The 20,563-nt window shown below is 34.9% G+C and overlaps 1 protein-coding gene across 1 annotated transcript in view; it reads left to right on the top strand.

Moving 5' to 3' along the window:
- The window catches only part of OTOGL (otogelin like), a 147,017-nt gene extending 135,491 nt beyond the window's left edge, over positions 1 to 11,526 (top strand). Inside the window, exons 53-58 of the mRNA XM_008058432.1 lie at positions 367 to 545; positions 1,009 to 1,113; positions 2,628 to 2,747; positions 4,576 to 4,621; positions 10,594 to 10,673; positions 11,326 to 11,526. Of these exons, the coding sequence (XP_008056623.1) occupies positions 367 to 545; positions 1,009 to 1,113; positions 2,628 to 2,747; positions 4,576 to 4,621; positions 10,594 to 10,673; positions 11,326 to 11,526 (731 nt within the window). The remainder of the gene's footprint in view (positions 1 to 366; positions 546 to 1,008; positions 1,114 to 2,627; positions 2,748 to 4,575; positions 4,622 to 10,593; positions 10,674 to 11,325) is intronic.
- The last annotated feature ends 9,037 nt before the right edge of the window (positions 11,527 to 20,563 follow it).

Raw genomic sequence — 20,563 nt, 5'->3', positions numbered from 1 at the left:
TTGCCTCCGACTTTTACTTCCAATGATGATAATGTTGTGTGTCCTGTAGAGCGAGCAGTGAGTAGCTTGCCCATCCCTGAGATCATATTCTGTCATTTTTGGAGAAAGTTTAAATAGGAAGCAGTAGTTGATTTTATAGATAATTTGTTTTATTGTTTGATAAAGAATACATATACTACATTAATTATTATGTAAACTATGGGGTTATTAACAATATATAAAGGTGAAGATCTTCATTCGTTTTGAAAACTTGACACAGCACAATGAAAACATAGACTTAAATAGAAGTTCCAATGATGGATGAATAAAAAAAAAAAAAACCCTCACTAGCATATTTTTATTGTTGACTGTTTTTTCTATTCTTAGAAAAGGATGATGTGTGTGTGTTTCAAGAAGTATCAGTATTGAATCCCGGACAATCTATGATAAAGTATTTGGAAGGGGACTTTTGTTATACAATAGAGTGTCTGGAAGAAAAAGATAACCACACAGGCTTTCACACTCTGAATTTTACAATGGTGAATTGTTCAAAAGAATGTGATGTTGTAAGTATTCATTGTGAGTTGTTCCAGTGAGAGTTAATGCATCTAAAAATGGCAACTACAAAGACTGAAATGGTGAATGCTCAATAAGTTAAAAATATATAAGTACTTCAGCAATGTATTATTTTGTAATATATCTATACACTGTAGACCTTTAATCTCTGGGATAGACCTTGAGCTTCAGGAGTCTTATTATCTATAGCTTGTCAGCTTGCTTGTCCTGAGATTGTTACATTTGTTTCATTAATCTTGACTGTTAGAAGTAAAGGTTAACATCGATTTCACTACTAATCTAGTGACATAAAGTCAATTATTATTTGAAGGTGTTCAAATTCAACCTTAGAAATGCTTACAGGTGTTTGGAGAGAGCATATAGTTATGTGGGTAATGAGTAATTCCCCAGAACTAATTTGTTAATAAATATTGGTATCATGTGGTTAACTCAATATATTATCATTATATGCAGCACCAGGTATATATTCCATCCCAAAGTGACTATGATTGTTGTGGTACCTGCAAAAATGTATCCTGCAAATTTCATATGGGGAATGGAACATCGGTTGTGTATGAGGTATGAATTTTTTTACATAAAAATGTGTTTCTTGGAGGGTAGTTCTCTGTGCCACTTTCTGAAGATGTTCTTGAGTCAAATAAGTTTAGAAAATGTCACACACGCACATCTCTCTACACACAATGAACATACCCATACACAGTACACTTGCAACACACGACATAGTTATATTTGTTAAATTTTGAGATATCTGATAATTTCTGTTGTAAAGAAATATGTTTAACTTTTTTCTCAAACTTATTTAATCATAGATCCTTGTTTTTCCCCCCAGATGTAAGAATGGGGTTTGGGAAATGCTGATTTCTAATCATTGCAAAGGAAAGAACATATTTTTATGGAACAGATAATTTTTGGTTTCAGATAACTAGATATTACTATGCTACCTCAATTTGAATATTATAGCTGTTTTAACACCTAGATTTATAGATACTTTCCAAATGAGGTTTATAGAAGACCTGAAGTTATTCATAAATTTAGTTAGGATCTCACGAACAGAGAGTGGTCAGGTTCATCAAAATTCCTTACTGTTCCATAAGGAATCTTCAAACCAGAGTTTGACTATTATTTTAAAATGTGGGTTATAAAATAAAAATATATCAACAATTAACAGCCCAATAATTATGTAATACTTATTTCAGCTGCCTTTATTATTAAATAAAAATTCTTAGCTGGGCTCGGTGGCTCAGCCTGTAATCCCGCGCCTTTGGGAGGCTGAGGTGAGTGGATTGCCTGAGCCCGCGGGTTCGAGACCCGCCTGGGCAGCGAGACCTCATCTCTACAATAAATCAAAAAATCAGCCGGGCGTGGTAGCGCATGCCTGTAATTCCGGCTACTCGGAAGGCTGAGGCGGAGGGATCGCTGGAGCCCAGCAGGCGAGGCTGCGGTGGCCGGGAGCGGCCACTGCACTCCAGTCTGAGCGACTGAGTGAGACTACAACTCAAAAAAAAAAAAAAAAATTCTTAAATCAAGAATGAAACAAGTAATTGCTATATTCTAATATTTTTAAAAGATTTTGAATAAATTAAAAAACCTTAAACTATAAAAAACTAGAACCATAGTTTATAAGCACTATACTTTAATTTTTTTCAATGTTGTTGGATGTAAGGGAGTAGAAGGAAGAATAAACAAATCTCATGAAAGGAGATGTATAAGTAATATGATTTGTTGTTTTGTAATTATTGAGGAAATATTAGACTAAGACCTTTGACATTGGTTATATTAGATAATTAATTTTGTAGTATAAACAGATACCTATTTGTTTCTTTCCTCTCTATTGCTTATTTTACATTTGTTTCTCGGTTCTAGTATGAAACCTAGTCTATACAAGCATATACAATACATATAAATTCATTTTTAATTAACTTAGATAAATTTGGGACATTTTCAGTTGTAACATTTTGTGTCACAAGAAGTATTTTGACTTGACTTTTTATTCAGTAGGATAGGAAACATTCTACTTAAAAAATATAGGACATTTCACTGTGCAAAATAGTAACTTTCTCTTTTATATTTAGGAGGGGAGTATTTGGCACTATAATTGCACCACATATGAATGTGTTGAGACTGATGAAGGGGCAACGATTCTGAACTACAGTATGGTCTGTCCCCCTTTTAATGAGACTGAATGCAAAATGGTTTGTACTTAGTTATACCTAAGAAAATTTAGTATTAGATATAATTTAGAAAATGCATGTTCATATTTGCTAAATACTTCCATTATGGCTTATTCATTGTGGTGCATTATTTTCATGCACAAATAAAAACTGTATTATATTTCTTCAGTTTGCTATTTGAAGTTATATATGATGTTCTAAACGATTTTTACTCTTTCTGAATAGACACTTTGTTATTTCTAGGTTTTTATGTGTAGGTTCAAGGGTTACTGAAAAATCATTTGGTCAAAAGACCTGCCTCCCCTTTAATATGAATTAATAAGCTATTGAATCAGGGCCTGGATAATTTTCTTTCTGAAACAAACAACCAAACCTATGATATCATCCACCCTTTAATGCATGATGGTTTGTATGACATTTGCATTAGCTTTTCTGAGCACAGGCCTCTGGAGAACTCAGCTTAAGTCACAGCATTGCTGATCCTTTAGCTGTGCTCTATGAATTCCTTCTTCTCTCAGAGACGAGTGTATTGAAGTACACATTTTTGAAAGTGGTACAATTTTTATTTGAAAAGATTTTTTGTAACTTTTGTTATTTAGACAATAACAATTCCTAATAAAAAGTAGGCTCTGTTCTATTGTGTAGAGAAATAGCATAGTGTAGTCTCATTGATTTTTTTTTCAAGATGTGCTTTTTCAGTGATGATGGCTAGCTAGTTAGCTAGACATAACACGTACTAAAGTCACAGAATTTTAGCTCTGGAAAGAAACAGGTGTCATCTTATTTCACAGACTTGTTTTTATAAATTATTATTTTATTTAAATTGCAATTAGCAAGTTACTCAAGAAGTTAGCGATTATTGTAATAATTTATCTTACTTTATTTTTTGAGTTGAGGTGTCACTCTGTCACCTAGGCTGGAGTGAAGTGGCACCTACAGTCTCGACTTCCTGAGCTCAGGCGATCCTTCTACCTCAACCTCCTGAGTAGCTGAGACTACAGGTGCACACTACCATGCTCCACTCATTTTTTTATTTTCTGTAGAGAGGACGTCTTGTTATGTTTCCCAAGCTGCTCTCAAACTCCTGGGCTTAAGCAATCCTTTTGCCTTAGCCTCCCAAAGTGCTGGGGTTACAAGCATGAGCCACTGCACCCAGCCTATTGTAACAATTTAGACTTAGACAAGAGTCATTGTGAGGCAGGAAATTTTTTTGAATAATAAAATGTTTAAGAAAAAAGTATGCAATTTTAGCATTCAATTATATTCAGAAACTCAATCAAGTGTGTTAGGATAGTTTAGATTATGTTGAGGACTTGAAAATATATAATGACCTTCATTTAGAATAGCTATTATAGACACTGAGGGCACTGGGGAGCGGAGAGGAGTGTTAGGATTCAGAAACTACCTATAGGGCACAATGTTTAGTATCTGGGGAATGGGCCACCTGAGACCCAATCCCCACCACTATACAATACGTCCATGTAACGAACATGCATGTGTACCCCAGAACTTAAAATAAAAAGAAAAAATAGATTAGGTATTATTATTTTATTTTAGTAAAAAATATTTTGTGGCATTTCAGAAGAGTTCTTTTAAGTACAGTAAGTTTTTTGCACTCTTTTTCATAGTACTGCTGTATGAATAATGTAATTTTGGCAAAATATCTATTCCTAATTTTAAAAACAAAGTAATGATTATTAGAGATAATTAAATTCCAATCATCCTCTTATAAAAACTTTTGATATTTGATGAAAATATTAGAAAAGTCAGTTCATGTTTCTAAGTCTAAGAGGAAATGATTGAAAACCATATTTTTTTGTTTGCCTTTATTTCTTTTCTCTCTTCCTAGAATGAAGGGGTTGTAAAGCTTTATAATGAAGGCTGTTGCAAGATCTGTAAGTGAGAAGATATTTCACGCTTAACTTGATAGACAGTTTTTAATTACTCATGGTGATTGTGGTTTTTCTCATAAAATTCAATTCCTGTAATATAAAAGGGAATACAAGTACATTTATAAAGTATATCACTTCGATATTTTGTATCATATGATTGACAACTTTGTAATTTAGTCTATCTTCTGCAATGTGGATGAATGTTTTCATTTAGTTTAATTTTAATTTAAATAGTAAAAATCTTTTTATTGTGGGATATTTCAACAGGAATTTCACATAATTTTAGGCTTAAAAGTCTCTCGTGGTCACATTTGGAACATGCTGAACTAACACAAATTTAAGTAGGTTATGGTGAGAATGGTATGTGACTCTAATAATGACAAATAGAGTACAGTATTTTCCAAATCTATTTGAACAAGTCTATAGTTTTGTAACATAAATTTGGCAAATACAATTTTAGTGTCTAGCATTTATGTCCTATGTGTAAAAGGTCCCATAATTATTTTGATAATTAAAGTTATATGAATGCTACATATTTTTATTTGCTTGAAATAAGGCTTATTTCATAGTAATTTTGAATGATTGTTAAGGACTGAAATAAAATAGAAGGCCATTCATGCAACCATATTTTTTCCTTTAAATGTGTTTGTGAATTTATGTCACTATAAAAGTAGCTGTTTTAAGAATATTAGCATAGACCGTGATTTTAACATTGTTCAGAGAAGCTTTCAGATAAGGGCACAACAAAGTTGAAGTAATAATGCCATGGTATAGGATCAGATTCTTAGAGACAACTTAGCATGCCTCTCTAGGGAGATTTCTGACTTCTTTCATAAAGGGCTAAATCGCACAAATATGGAAGAATAGTCTTCTCTTTTTAGAGGTATGTAGTCATATCTCACAAATCATTAGAAAGTATTAAAATATTGTTATGAGATAATTATAATATATGCAATTGAACATAATAACAGCTTATAAATCAAGAACTCTCCTGAGCTTTCTACACAATATTTATTCCTCAAAAAAAAATCCAATGATGTAAGTTCTGACATCCTGATTTTCAGCGCAGAGGGGTTAAGCAATTTGTTTGAGTCATACCTCTTATGAGTAGTAGGGCTGCTGATTTCACAGTCTGCTTCTTAACTATTTGTGATATTCTGGGAGATTACCAGGACAAGTTTTAGGAAAGATCAGAGGGTGAATGATGAGCTCTGCTGATTAATGGCATGGCTAGAATGACTGAGTTTTTATTTACATGATGTGCAAAAAGCCAAATTCAGGGCACACACACACACACACACACACACACACACACACACACCCCTACAGCAAGCAAAAAAATTCAACATAGGACAGCCTAACATTTAATTTGCTCTTGTTTTAGTTTGTAGGGCTGCTGTAACAAAGTGCCAAAAAGTAGGTGGCAGCAAAATATCTCCAGTTCTGGAGACTGGAAGTGCAGAACCAAGATGTCAGCAGAGTTGGTTCCTTTTGAGGACTGTGAAGGAAAGATCTGTCCCAGGCCTCTATCCTCAGACAGTAGATCACCTTATTCATGTTTACATGGTGTTCTCTCTGTATATGTGTCTACCTCCAAATGTCCCCTTTTAATATGGATACAAATCATAATGGATTAGAGCCCCCACAAAGATCTCATTTTCATTCGTTTACTTCTGCAAAGACCTTGTGTCCAAATAAGGTCACATTCTAAGGTACACAGAAATTTTTGAAAGACACAATTCAACCCATAACAATTATATTGCTGGGACTTGTGTGAATAGTATAATGCCACTTATCCATTTTTCACTACTGGGACTCTTAGACACGCACTAATAAAATTGTTCTGCTCATTAGAAATTCAAATTTTTTTATTCAGTATCCTCTGAATCAAATATAAACTAATATGTATCAGTAGTCACGGTACTAGCAGCTTAAGAAATGAAATTTAGCTCTAGAATCTGAGGAAATTTATGATTTCATTTTCTTTTCCATCTGTTTCCCTGAAAGTCTAGACTCTTCTTTAGGTATGAGAAGTAGGAATAGAGTCATATGGCAATGTTAAGGTTCTGATTTCTGTAATCTCCTGTTAATTATTTGAGAAGTGAGTACTTTTATGTTATCTGAGGGCAGACTGGAAGATCTGTGTGACTGATTATATGAACTATGATTTATTGACTGTCACTCATTGATGCTAAATTAAGCACAGTGTAGACAGTTAATCCTCACAACAGTTTTGGGAGGTGGGTGTGCTTTCCTGTACAGATGAGAAGTTGAAGGTTCAGAGAAGTTGATCACACTAGTCTGTAATAGATTTGGCCTGTCCAGTGTCTGGGACTTCAGCTCTGTCAAGTTCTTTGAAGTTGCAGAATAGTAACAAGCCACTTCAGTTTCTCTCATCTGACATGGAAGGACTTGTAAAGTAGTTTCTGCTTTGGTATTAAAGAACTCTTGTCTGCAGGCTTTGCTTTCAAGTGATCAGGCTATGTTGGAGAGATTGTGAAAGCTACTATTGCAGGTGTTGTGCTGAATAAAATTTGTTGCAATAAAGTCTTTAAGGAATGAATTGGAAATGCTCTGGTACAAACAAACGCAGCTAACTAACAATAAATTAATGCTGCCCCAGTTTCATTCACTGAATGGATTAACTTACTGGGTTTTCTATTAAGTGCCTACATGCCAGATATCCAGACATCACTATTATAGCCTCTGGGACTATAATAATGAATAAAACAATATCTGCATGGATGATACTCATTACCAATAAGGAGAAGAAACACTAAACACACCAAACACAAAAATACTCTAATATATCAGGTAGTTATGAATGGTATGAAGAAAAATAAGACAAATTGTGCAGAATAAGATAGATGGAGAGTGAGTGGAGTTGGGTTGCTAACTTAAGTGGGAATCTGGAGAGAGAGAATATCTCCATGATGAGGTGTCATCTGAGTAAAGACTGAGTGTCCCTGGAAAGCCAACTAGGCAGTGGAGAGTGTTTGAAGCAGAGGAAATATCAAAGTGTGGCTGTAGCACAGGAGGTGAGGAGAGGAAGCTGATAGAAAGAAGAGGGAGCAGCACCTTACAGATCATGGCAAAGATGATGTCTTTCTTAATTATTATTTATTCTTGAACTTATATGAGAATAAAAGGGCTAAGGAAGGAATCACTGAGTGAAAGCATCTTAAGGCACAAATCAGTCTGTGCTCAACCAAAAACACTGAACCTTGGGTCACACTATAAGTGGGAAGTCAGGGGAAAAGAGAAAGAACCAGCACAGGAGACCAAGAAGGAGCCACGGGGGAGATAGATGAAAACAAAGCGGGGGAGCACTGGAAGCCACGTGTGAAAAATATATTAAGAAGGACAGAGTGATGGACTAAGTTAAATGCTGTAGAGAAGTCAAGTAGGAGGAGAACTGGAGATGAATTTTGAATTTAGCAATTTGGAGGTCATCATGGGTGACCTTGAGGACAGTTTAATTTCAGCCAGTCTTAGATGCTCACCTCCCTTTCAATCAGAGTAGCTTAATCTTTATCTACTTTACATACTGGTATTTCATATAAGCACTTATTTTTAAATAAGGATTTCATGACTGAACTCACTTTAAAATTGGGGATATAATTTCACTGTTTTGTAAGCAAGGAAACTCAGAATGATCCAGTGACTTTCCTTAAGTTACAAAGCAAGTTGGAAAAGAGAACCTTGGTTTTTGCAGCCTGATTGAGGGATTGCATCCACTGTCACACAATGTTAAATATATATGCTTGAGCATATTAGCAAGTGATAATCCATCACACACAGATATGAATAAATGTATCATAAATGAAATGTATCAGATGATAGTGTTTTCATAAAAGGCCATTTCAGAGCCATAAAGTCAACTAAGACTCATCCATACATTTCAATATGATTTATAAAATATTCAATTACACTTTTGCATTATTTTATATTAATATTCATCAAGATTATGTAGTTTTAAGCCTCTAAACTTTTATTTAAAAATTGATGTATATATGTAGTTATGTATTAACTATATATATATTTACTTATACATACCATGGCTAATTCCAATCATTATTTAAACACATATATGTGCCATGCACAAGTTGATGTTAGCATTATTATGTATGTGGGATAGTCTTGATTTATGGTTATAATAATTATTTTATGAGAATAATAATTATTCTATGATAATAAGTGGAAATAAATAAACATAAAGCACAGAAAATGTAAGAGAATCTGTTTAGAAAGTGAAAGTAAATATTGCATGTGCAGAACATTAAAACAAGACTCTTTCCTATCACCATACACAAAAATCAACTCTAAATGGATCAAAGAGCTAAACATAAAACTTCAAACTATAAGAACCTTAGAAAATGCAGGAGACACCCTTATGGAAATTGGAACTGACAACCAATTTCTGATCAAAAGCTCAAGTGCCCATGCCATAAGAGATAAGATAAGACAAGTGGGACCTCACCAAACTGACAAGCTTCTGCAAAGCCAAAGAAACCATCAAGAGAGCAGGAAGGGCCAGGCTCGGTGGCTCAGGCTGTAATTCCGCGCTTTGGGAGGCCGTGGTGAGTGAATTGCCTGAGCCCGCAGGTTCGAGACCCGCCTGGGCAACTTGGCGAGACCTCATCTCTACAATAAATCAAAAAAATTAGCCAGGCATGGTAGCGCATGCCTGTAGTTCCAGCTACTTGGAAGGCTGAGGTGGAAGGATTGCTGGAGCCCAGTAGGTCGAGGCTACGGTGGCCGGGAGCGGCCACTGCACTACAGTCTGGGCAACAGAGTGAGACTCCAACTCAAAAAAAAAAAAAAAGAGAGCAGGAAGACAACCCACAGACTGGGAGAAAATATTTGCCAACTGTATGTCTGACAAACAAAAAACAAACAGTCCCATTGCAAAGTGGGTAAAAGGTATGAATAGACACTTCTCAAAAGAAGACATATGAGCAGCCAACAGATACATGAAAAAATGCTCAGCCTCACCAGTCATCAAAGAAATGCAAATTAAAACTACACTGAGATATCACCTAACTCCAGTCAGGATGGCCACTATCAATAACTCAAAAAACAACAGATGCTGGAGAATATGTGGGGAAAAGGAAACACTTCCACACTGTTGGGAGTGTAAACGAATACAACCTCTGTAGAAAAAGTTTGATGATTCCTAAAAGATCTAAAAATTGACCTTCCATATGACCCTGCAATCCTCCTACTGGGAATATACCTGGAGGAACTCTCATCACTCTATAAAAAAGACATGTATGTTTATTGCAGCATTTTTTATGATAGCAAAAACATGGAACCAACCTTGCCACCCATCAAAAGAGGATGGGGTTTTAAAAATGTGGTACATACACATGGTGGAATATTACACAGCCATAAAGAAGGACAAAATTATGAACTTCACAGCAACTTGGATGGACTTAGAGTCTATAATACTGAGTCATCTATCACAGAAACAAAGAACTGAGTACCGCATGTTCTCACTCATAAGCGGATCTTGAACAGTTATTGCACTATTATAAGAAAAGAATTGGTAGTAGTGGGAAACTGCCCGGGGTGGGGGGCGCGGTGCAGGATTAGCAGTAGTGGGAATATGTGGGGGGGGGGCACACCTCATCAACAAGATACCTGCATAATGAACATTTGTATACCTAACCCTGAATTGTGCCCCACATCTTTAAAATAAAAAATTTAAAAAGAAAGGAAAAAAATATTGCACATAAAATGTGTAAAAGTGGAGTTTTAAATATCTTTTTTTTAAAGCAGGATTTACTGAGAGGATAGAAAAGCTGCCACAGTGGGCGGGAACTCGGGGGAATAGCTTTAAATATCTTTTAATATCAGAATATTCATATAAATATCTCTATTTCAATTGTAAATATATTAATGTATTCAATTGAGTTAAAAAAACCAATTTGACATGGATCTTTGGAAGAATATAAACATTTTGTATCTTATAGGCAAACGAGAAGAAAGATTATGCCAGAAAGTGATCATTAAATCAATCATAAGGAAACAGGACTGTGTAAGCCAAAGCTCAGTAAGTGGAAGAATATCATTTGCTACATAAAGAGCATACTTTTCAGAAGTATGTGTCACAGAACTAATAAGTTTGTAAGTCCACAAAATGCCAACACTTACAGTATTTAGCTTTGAGATAATTCATACATTCTGATATTAAAATATTATTTTTGTGAAGACATATGAATTATTCTTAGCTTAACTAATCAACAGTTCTGAATGAGATTGCAATCCAGAGAGATGGAAATTAAGTCTAAATACATTTGACTAAATATTGTCTTAATATTGACTAAATACTGCAATTTTACTCAGCAAAAGAAGTCCTACTTTTAACCTTGCCCCCTTTAATATGGCCCACCCAATTCTATAGTCTACTTGAGTCATGACATAACACTGATGACAAGAGATTAATTAGATTGTGATTAACATATTCCATATATATGTCTAGCTATGTGTGACATTTAATGCTATGAGTCATGTCAGCATGGCTTTTCTGATCATTGGCAAGGAACATCCCTTTGGCTTATGGGAGTTGTATTTCAACATGTAACATGCTTGAGGGTTGAATGATGAGGAAGAAAGTCTTGCTTTCATCTGACTTCTTAGTGGAATCAAATAAGAACCAGTGCTTTAAAAATTTTTTAAGACTTTTTTTCTGTCTCTTCTTACAGATAAGTGTTGCATCTTGTGATGGAAAATGCCCATCAGCTACTATATATAACATCAATATTGAAAGCCACCTAAGATTCTGCAAGTGCTGTCGTGAGAATGGAGTACGAAACTTGACTGTGCCTCTGTATTGTTCAGGAAATGGCACTGAAATTATGTACACTCTCCAGGAACCTATAGACTGCACATGCCAGTGGAATTAAACTCTTGGATTTCAAAAATTCTGCACAACATCATCATGCAGATAGAGCTAACTTTTATCACTATAACATAGGCACTTGGCAGATTTTTAATGTTTAACAATAATGTATTTTTCAGACTGGGTTATGGCAATTTAGTAATTGATGCAAAAATACATATAGTTTCTATAGCAAAATTAGATGTATTGCTTTATTTTAGAGAATCAAATAACTGTAAGTGTTTCAGCTGAAATTCTGTTATGTATATAATTGCAAAAATGGTGCAGATTTGGACTATTCTAATCAATTAGAGGGTTATTTTGCAAAATTCCCTGTTTCACTCTGTAGTATTTTTTGTTGCAAAGTCAGCCATAACTGTCCAAATTAAGATGCCCTTTAATCTCTACTCCTTAGTCTGGTAAATGTGGTAAATTAAAATTGGCATTTTGTTAGCCATAAATAATTATATGCATGCATACAGATAATAGAATTACATAATTTTAGATTATTTGAAGCCTGAATAAGTGTCAGGGATGTCATTGCAAATTCCCTTCATTTTGCAGGTGTAACAGATAACCAGAGAAGATTTATGATTTGTACAAATTTATTCAGTGTAACAATATAGTGAATGCATGTTAACAGTTGAATTTTTAGGTCTGTCTTATTCTGGCACTACGTTTTCTTAAAGTTTGAACAGTATAGTAAGATGTCTATTTCAGTATCTTTCATTCTCAAAGAGTTTGCATTGGACAGAATTAAAACGCTTAATTTCAACATGTTTATTAAAATTCCCCTCATACCCCGTAGCCCCTATAGTAAAGAGTGGGGGAAATATAGTATCTGTTGCTCAATAGAGAAAGGAGACATTCAGCTTTTATTTTTATATTATTAAAACTGTTATTAAATGTGCTGTTATTATTTTACATTTAGTTACTTGCTGTCTCACTGACATTTGATTTTTAAGATGTATTTGCATTCTATTTAAGTTGAATGCTATTTTGCTGTTAATGCTGCTGCTTTGCCAATGAGGAATGAAATAAAATCATCTGAATGTATTAAACTTTGTAATGAAATGCTGCACCTTTTAAATACAGTAGATTATTGATATTTGCAAAAAATGTATCTTGAGATCTTGGGAAATCCCCCAATATTTTGCTACCCATAATATATAATTGTCTGAGTTTCCTCCTTAGTAAAAAGGGGTGATTGCCCTTCTTAGTGCAATTGTGGATAGCAAATGAAGTCAAACATCAATAAGAGAACATTAGATTTGTACTGAAAAGCAAATCCTGGGGCCTGAAGGGCTAGGCTTAGGCTTGAGCTGGGTGATTTTTCTTTCACATACTGTTTCAATTTCAAACTATACTTCCCAGAAATATTGTGATATACTAAATGTTTTGGACCTCCAGAGTTAATTAGAAATGGGTGAAAAAATTAAATTTGCACCTTCAAAGTTCCAGTGTCTACTGTATATAAAAATTGATTTTATCTTTTTTGTACTTAATGTGTTTTCTTTAGATGTTAACATTTAAATATTCTTTGATTCCTGTTAACATATACATTGAATTAAATGTTTTCAGTTAAGATATATTAACATTTTACTTAAGAGAATATGTATCTTAAACAGAAATACATTGTACATTGTATATTGTCAATCACACATTTTTTATTTCCATTCTCTGTAAAATATTTGTTATTGGATTAAGAATATTAAATAATCTTTAAACCTATTCATGAGGAAAAGAGAAACATTGTCCTAGAACTTCATAAACATTCAACAAATACAACAAATACATACTGAGGGCCTGCATATGCCAGGAACTATTCTAAACTCTGGGGACACAGGCAAAACAAAACAGTCCTCAGTTCATACAGCTTTAAGTTTAGTAAGAAAGCAGGCATTAAATAAGAATATCTGTGAGAAAGTCCCAGAGGATATCCTAAAACTTACTGTAATATGGTATATGATAGAGGCAACTCCCAAAACAGCAGAGGGGTAAAAATGAACTTTCAATAAATAGTGTTGGAAAAATTGGATAGTCACTTGGACAAAGCGAAATTTGGATTCATGCATCCACTGACATCAGAATAAACTCCCAATGAATCAGATTTAAATGTTCAAAAACAACGCAAGATAGAAGTTCTAGAAGAAAAGAGGGAAGAAATTTCATTATAATCTTAAAGTCCGGAGGGTCATTCTAATTCTGATTTAATATCCAAAAGTCTAAAATAAATATTGAACAATTTAACAAGAAAACTGAAAACAAATAAACAAATTCTTCCTGGAAAAAAAAATGTCCAAAAATCCAAGTAAAGCCAAAGAAACAAATTTGCAGGATATCATTGATGGAGTCTAATCTGCTCACATATAAAGAGCCTCTGAAAAGTCCACAAAAGGAAACAACAACCATAGAAAAATGGGCCAAGGACACAAACTGCTAGTTCAAAGAAACAGAAATGAGACTAGTGCATCCTTTAACAAAAAAAGATAACTGAACACACTTTTAAAATAGTTTGCATTCACTGAAATACAATTTCTCACCTACCAGACCAGTAAAAAATTGAAAGTTTAATTATACTTTTATTTTTTAAGGCTCTGAGAAGACAGGCACTGTCATATATCAATGGGGTGATGACACATTATAGAAATTCTAAGGCAAATCTAGCAATGTATACTCATATTAGAGGTGCTTTTTGGTTTAACCAAAATATCAGGATATATATCCTACACAAACACCTGTACAAACACATTTGTGAAGGTTGTTAATTGTAGCATTGTTTGTAATATAAAAGAACCAACAAGAGTTGAATAAGCTATGATAATCCACATAATGTAATACCACATCTCTATGAAAAACAATATTGGTCTGAGCTGATCTCTAGAATATAGTTTTAAATGAAAGTGAAGTATAGAAATTAGATAGAGTAGGTAGGTTAGAGTCCCACTTCCCTATGTGTTGGCTTGTGAATTAATTCTAAATGTATACAAGAACCTGTTGTCTACTCAACTCACACTGGGAGGAGCATTCCTTGTCCCGGTAACAGATATATGGAACAGCATCTTAGAATGCTAGGTTTTGTTAAAAAAAAAAAAAAAAGTGGGGGGAGGGGGAATAAGAAAATATAGTCATATATATACAGGAAGAACAAACCGTGAGCAAATAAAATGGCACAAATAGTGGTGGTGCATCAGGGTAGATGGAGACATGAAAACAAGACTTCTCAATGAATATCTTAATAGATATTTTTACTTTGAATTATGAATATATCACTTTACAAATATTCAAATTAGATATAAGTATATGCTAATATAAATAAGTGAACAATTCTAAGTTCTGATAAATGCTGTAAAGGAAGAATAGAGGCTGCTGAGAGAGTGACATAGCAAAATCTAGTTTGGACAGGCTGAAAAGGGAGAACTCTGAGTAAGTGATGTATAGATTGAGACCCGAAGGACAAGTATAAGACAACCAGTAAAGTATTTCCAAGTAAAGGGAACAGCACGTACTAAGGTCTTGTGGGAGGAAAGGACAAAGACAATCAGGGAACTAATAGACTGGAAGTGCTATTGTACATTTTGAATGGGGAGTGTGCCACAGGATGAGGCTGATGAGATGGACTGGAAAGCCAAGTAACACAAGCAAAGAGACTGGTATGTTGCTATCGTGTAGAGTAGGTGAGAAATGGTAGTGACAGTGCAGATGGAAGAAAGTATAGTATACTAGATATAATTTGGAGGTAAAGTCAAGAGGACTTGGTAATCACTATAGTACAAAAAGTGTTTTGAGGATGCCTCTGGGTGTGATGAATACATGGATGAACGGAGAATGGAAACCTTGGAGAGATGTAGTGGGGGAAGGCTTAGAACAACTGAGTGGAGTTATCAGCACGTGGCTGTTTTTATTGGTCTTGTGCCAAGAAGAGAAATATTTGTTGGCAATATTTTTAAGATTTGTTGACATTTAAATAGCAGAAAACCACGAATGAAGTTAGCAATGGCAAGAGTATAATGAGAGGAAAATGGGACCCAAGATTGAGTCCTGAAGACATCTGGCATTTAAAGATTCAGTAAAGGAAGAAGATTGAGAAAGAGGAGCCATATAGGTTGAAGTAAAGTTGGGAGCCTTGATAGAGATCATAGAAACCAAGGGACTGGAGTCATGGCCTGCCAAATTCTAATGAGGAGTCACTAAAGTTATATAAACAAGAATTGGTGTTTCTTATTATGGACCAAGGTATAGTGAGGTGAGTGGAAAAGTGATTGGTAGGTGATAAATTGGACTCTATGTGTGGACCCCTTCTGTTGTGTTCATGTACAGTTTTGCTCCGACGCATGCCCATGTTTTCACACCAGACCCACTTCCACCTGTGTGGTAGCTTCTCCACCCAGGCAGCAGAGGTAGAGGCAGAAACGGCATAGTGCATGCGCAGCAGGTCTAGTTCAACCATTGGCTTCCTCTCTTTCTCTTACCAGGTCTCGGTCTTCTTCTGGGGAAGAAGGACTCCATTCCTCCCCAGTGCTGACTCCTGGAGTTCTAACTTTTCCCTCTACTTTAGGACCTGGAAGAAGCATGTGTCTCCATGAATGCCCTGATGAACTGAGTAATACAGCTTGAAGAAGAGGAGGAATGAATATCACGTGAGGTGAACTTTGATCTAGGAGTGACAGGGCCAGGATCTGGCAAGTAAATTACACCCTGTGGCTCCTCACTCCTGTGAACCTCTCCAAGAAGATGCAGTGGTTCCACTTGGCCTTTCCAGATATGGCCATGTGAGATGTCACTGGCTCTAACAATCTGACTTGCATTTGCTTTTGTTCCTCCCCGCGTCACCTCACTTCCTTAAGTAAGTTTCTCCCAGAGGCATCCCCACCCACATAAATGACAACTGTCAATATTTTGTGTGTGTGCATGTGTGGTGTGTATTCATATACATTTGTATATATTTCCTGTTTGGCTCAGAAATACACATTAAAATGACAAAATGCAATTTATCATTAAATCAGTAAAGACTTTTAACTGTTTTTTTGTGTCTTGTTGGGTGGGAGAAGAATAAGAAACTCATGTACGTTTATAGAGAAAATAATAAAAAATATTCACATAAATAGTTTATTTTGTATTTTTGATTATTTTTACCATTCTCTCTGCCTCTTCTGATCTCAAACATATATTTTTATAATTTGCAAACTCAAAAATGTGTATGTTCTTACAAGTTCTTCTGCAGCAGAGACTATATGCTATTTAGTAGACCATTAGGCGAATATCATAATTGATTTAACTAGTCTACAAACAGATATTTAGTTTGTCTCTAATTTTTCCTATTAGAAATTCTTAAGTGTGAAGAGGAATTGAAGAATCAAATGTTATCAACATGCAAATAATTTCTATTCGTATTGCCAGTTGTCTTCCACAACTACTGAATCAACTTTTCTTCCTACAAATACTGTGTTAGTCTGTTTCCTTTATCCTTTATCATTATAAATACTAGATATTAATAGATAAAGTCCTTGGTATAATAAGCAAAAAATGTCAGCTTTTATGATATAAGTATGTATATCTGAGTTTGTCACCAAATTCAATTTTTTTTTTACATACTTACTGTGATTCTTTTGTGTGTATTTCCTTTGTCTATTTTCTTAGGTGGTGATTTCATAGTGTGCCCTATAAGTAACTTTTCAAACTTTAACTTACCTGTCTTTAGCTTTTAAGTTTATGTAAATTAGCATAACCTGGAAATTTTGAATCTGTTTTTTAAAGTTTAATTAACAAAACAAGAAGTGAATGCAAATTAATTACTGATTTATTCCATTCAATTAAGCTGAAAAGGAGAAGAGGCAGACATGGTATCTTGAAGCTCTGATGTCTAACAAAATAAAAGAGGCTCTTAAGAGGAGTTGGGAGAAGGTTTCTGTGTTTTTGTTATGTAGTGGCTGAAAGTTCAATCCGAGAGACCACCAAGAGCCAATTCCGATGAAAGTTCAAGAGGGTCTTTATTTTGCAAGTTCGAGCCTGGACCTCTGTCGACAACCGACGCAGTGGAGTACACCCAGAGGCTCTGACTTCCTTAAGCAGATGCCTTTTATGCTTTTACACAAAGGGAGGAGGAGTTTGGGGGGACTTTCCAGTCTTGTTACCATTTAATTGGGTAGTAAACTCTGGTTTTCAGCTCAATCGTGGAGGATTGGCTAGCTTGACTCGGGCTGACCTTGGCCCACTAGCTGGTGAAGTTGCAGAGACATTTGGAAACTTTAGGTGATTTTCCCTTGACACCTGATTGGTTGTTGCTAAGGGGAAAGTGGGTCAAGGGAAGGGGTAAAACTTGAACTGGAGTTTTGCAGTTTTTTCCATAACTGAAACTTTAAATAGCTACAGTTTATGTTTTAAAGCAGAAAACTAAAATGGCTGTGCTATTGTCCACAAGCCGATTACATATTTATTGGGTTATAGCATGCTCTTAACCTAAGTTTATGGTATACTCTATTACGGTTTTCTCATTCCCCCCTTCTCATGAGGGTAGAGTGAATCTAATCTTGGATTCCTTTAACATGCCGAGTTGTCCAGGGGCACCTGTTGGTATTATTGTCTGAGGATCATAAGTTGCACAGTGTTTATTCTAGTTTCGAAATTACTTTGGTTACCGCGCCAGCCCAGTCAGAGCATTGGCACATTTCCTTTAGGTCATAGGTGAGGGTTGGGAACCACGTGTTGAAGGGAGCGAGGTTGGAAGTTTGAAAAATTATTCTGTTGATCCCTGACCTGAGGATTAACCTAAATTTATGGTATACTCTATTATGGTTCTCTCAGTTAGACAATTACGATACAAGGCTTTGAGCTTAATGTTCATATTACTCAGAAAATTACACCAAACTTTTGAAATATAGGTACTGCAACTGCTTAAAATTAGTATTTTGAGAAGATCTGTGGTTATGACATACAGATTCAGATAATTTCAAAATATGGAATAAGTATTATTGACCAGAGGGCCTATAGCTCAAAAAGTGGATTAGGATTCATATTTGTGCTAATAATATTCCAAGACAGGGTGGCTGTGAATGGACGTGTAGTTTGGGCATTGTATAAAAGTGGCTATCCAAGGGGCAAAAAGGTAATGCAGAAATCTAGCTCAGGTTCCGCAAGCCAAGACATATATCCTGATAGTAAGCTGTCTCTGTCCAAAGGAAGGAATACCTTTCTTTTTCTTCTTTGCATGAAGGAATTGGCCTTTTGGCTAGCAAAATTCCCAACTTTGGGACTGCATCTTCCCAGAGGCAGGGGCCTATTTCTAAGAATTCCTGAGGTAAGAAGGGTAAGACTTTCTCTAACTCACCCACCATACATTAGGCATTTTCCTCATTCATCTGCCATGAGTAGGTACTATTGGCTAATATGTACAAAAATTAGCTACTGTCTTGTTCCTAGCTTCATTTGTTTCCAACAAAGTCTTTAAAATGGTTTTATTGAAATGTTTGGAATTGTGCCTTTTCAATGCTTCTTTAGGAGAAAAAGAAACACAAAAAAACTTCTCAATCTTTTTTTGTTTGTTTGTTTTACTAACAGCTGCTAACTAGAAAGCTTGAAATGTCAAGCTAAAGACAAATTCTATTATTGTATTATCAAAAATATCTATTATCAGACAATACAGCACTTACAGAAATACAGGAATGGATAAAATACAGAAAGCTGTTTTTTATTAAAGAATATGTGATTTAAGTTTTTATGCCATCATGACAATATTTTTGTAAAAAAATTATATTAAATTATATCTCTATTTTTATTAAAAACTATATATACATACATATAAACACACATAAATAAATTCAATTTTGTTGCACAGCCTAATTGTTCTATATGTGAATTCACTATAATCTTTACAGCCAGGTCTACTGTCTCCATTACTGAATTCTTTCTTTCTTTCTTTTTTTTTGGAGACAGTGTCTCACTCTGTCGCTGAGGCTGGAGTGTAGTTATGCAATCATAACTCACTGCAGCCTCTAACTCGTGGACTAACAAATCCACCTGTCTCAGCCTCCAGAGTAGCTGAGACTATAGGTGTGAACCAATTAAAAGCTGTCTTTTTAAAATTATTATTATTTTAAAGACTGGGTCTTGCTATGTTGATCTCAACGCCTGGTCTCAAGTGATCCTCCCACCTTGGCCTCTGAAAGTCCTGAGATTGTAAGTGTGAGCCACTGCACCCAGTCCATTGTTAAATTCTTGTGCTTTATGTATTTCTTGGTTACTTGGTATATATATCATAGGCAAAGTGGTTGCTGACCAGTTTCTGGTAGGTATAAATCCCAAAACTCTGACTTAAGGAATTAGAAATGGGAGACTTGTAAGCTGTCTCCTTTCACTTTTGCTGGTAGATTTTTCTCTATTTAACGCATTGTCTTCTGAACTCAGTTTGATTCTGTTAAGCAATTTTAGTTTGTGATTTTGTTTTATTTTGTTTTTTTATTTTTCCAATGTTTAGAGGAACATGAGTCAATCTTGTACATTAAAGAGTGCTAGTGCTGGTGATACACAGTTTTAAACTTTAAGATCCATTTGAACATTTTTCTGATATCAAAAATTTGGAAACAACCTAGATATCCTGCCATTCTATATAGCTTGGTTATTGTTAAATAAATTGTGACATTTATAAATTGAATTATTATGCATAATTCAAAACAATATTTTCAAAGATTCTCTCCTGACACAAAATGTTGCATAACAAAAACAAAATATAAAACTAGATTATTACAGTCTTATTTAAAAAAAATATATGTGCATTGCACATAAAATGTCCTGGGAAGAAACACACGAATATGTTCAACACTGGCCACCTTTGATGGAATTATGGGTGAATTTATCTTTTTTATACTTGTATATTTATATTCTAAATTCTCTTCAATAAGTAAGTGTTTATTTTAGAATCTTAAAAAACTAGGCTTTCAGCTGGGCTCGGTGGCTCAGCCTGTAATCCCGCGCCTTTGGGAGGCTGAGGTGAGTGGATTGCCTGAGCCCGCAGGTTCAAGACCCGCCTGGGCAGCGAGACCTCATCTCTACAATAAATCAAAAAA

Source organism: Carlito syrichta, unplaced genomic scaffold, assembly GCF_000164805.1.
Source record: "Carlito syrichta isolate Samal-C Ts95f unplaced genomic scaffold, Tarsius_syrichta-2.0.1 Scaffold303338, whole genome shotgun sequence".
Classification (NCBI taxonomy): domain Eukaryota; kingdom Metazoa; phylum Chordata; class Mammalia; order Primates; family Tarsiidae; genus Carlito; species Carlito syrichta.
The sequence above is the reverse complement of the archived record's forward strand: the minus strand, read 5'-3'. Positions and strand labels throughout refer to the sequence as shown.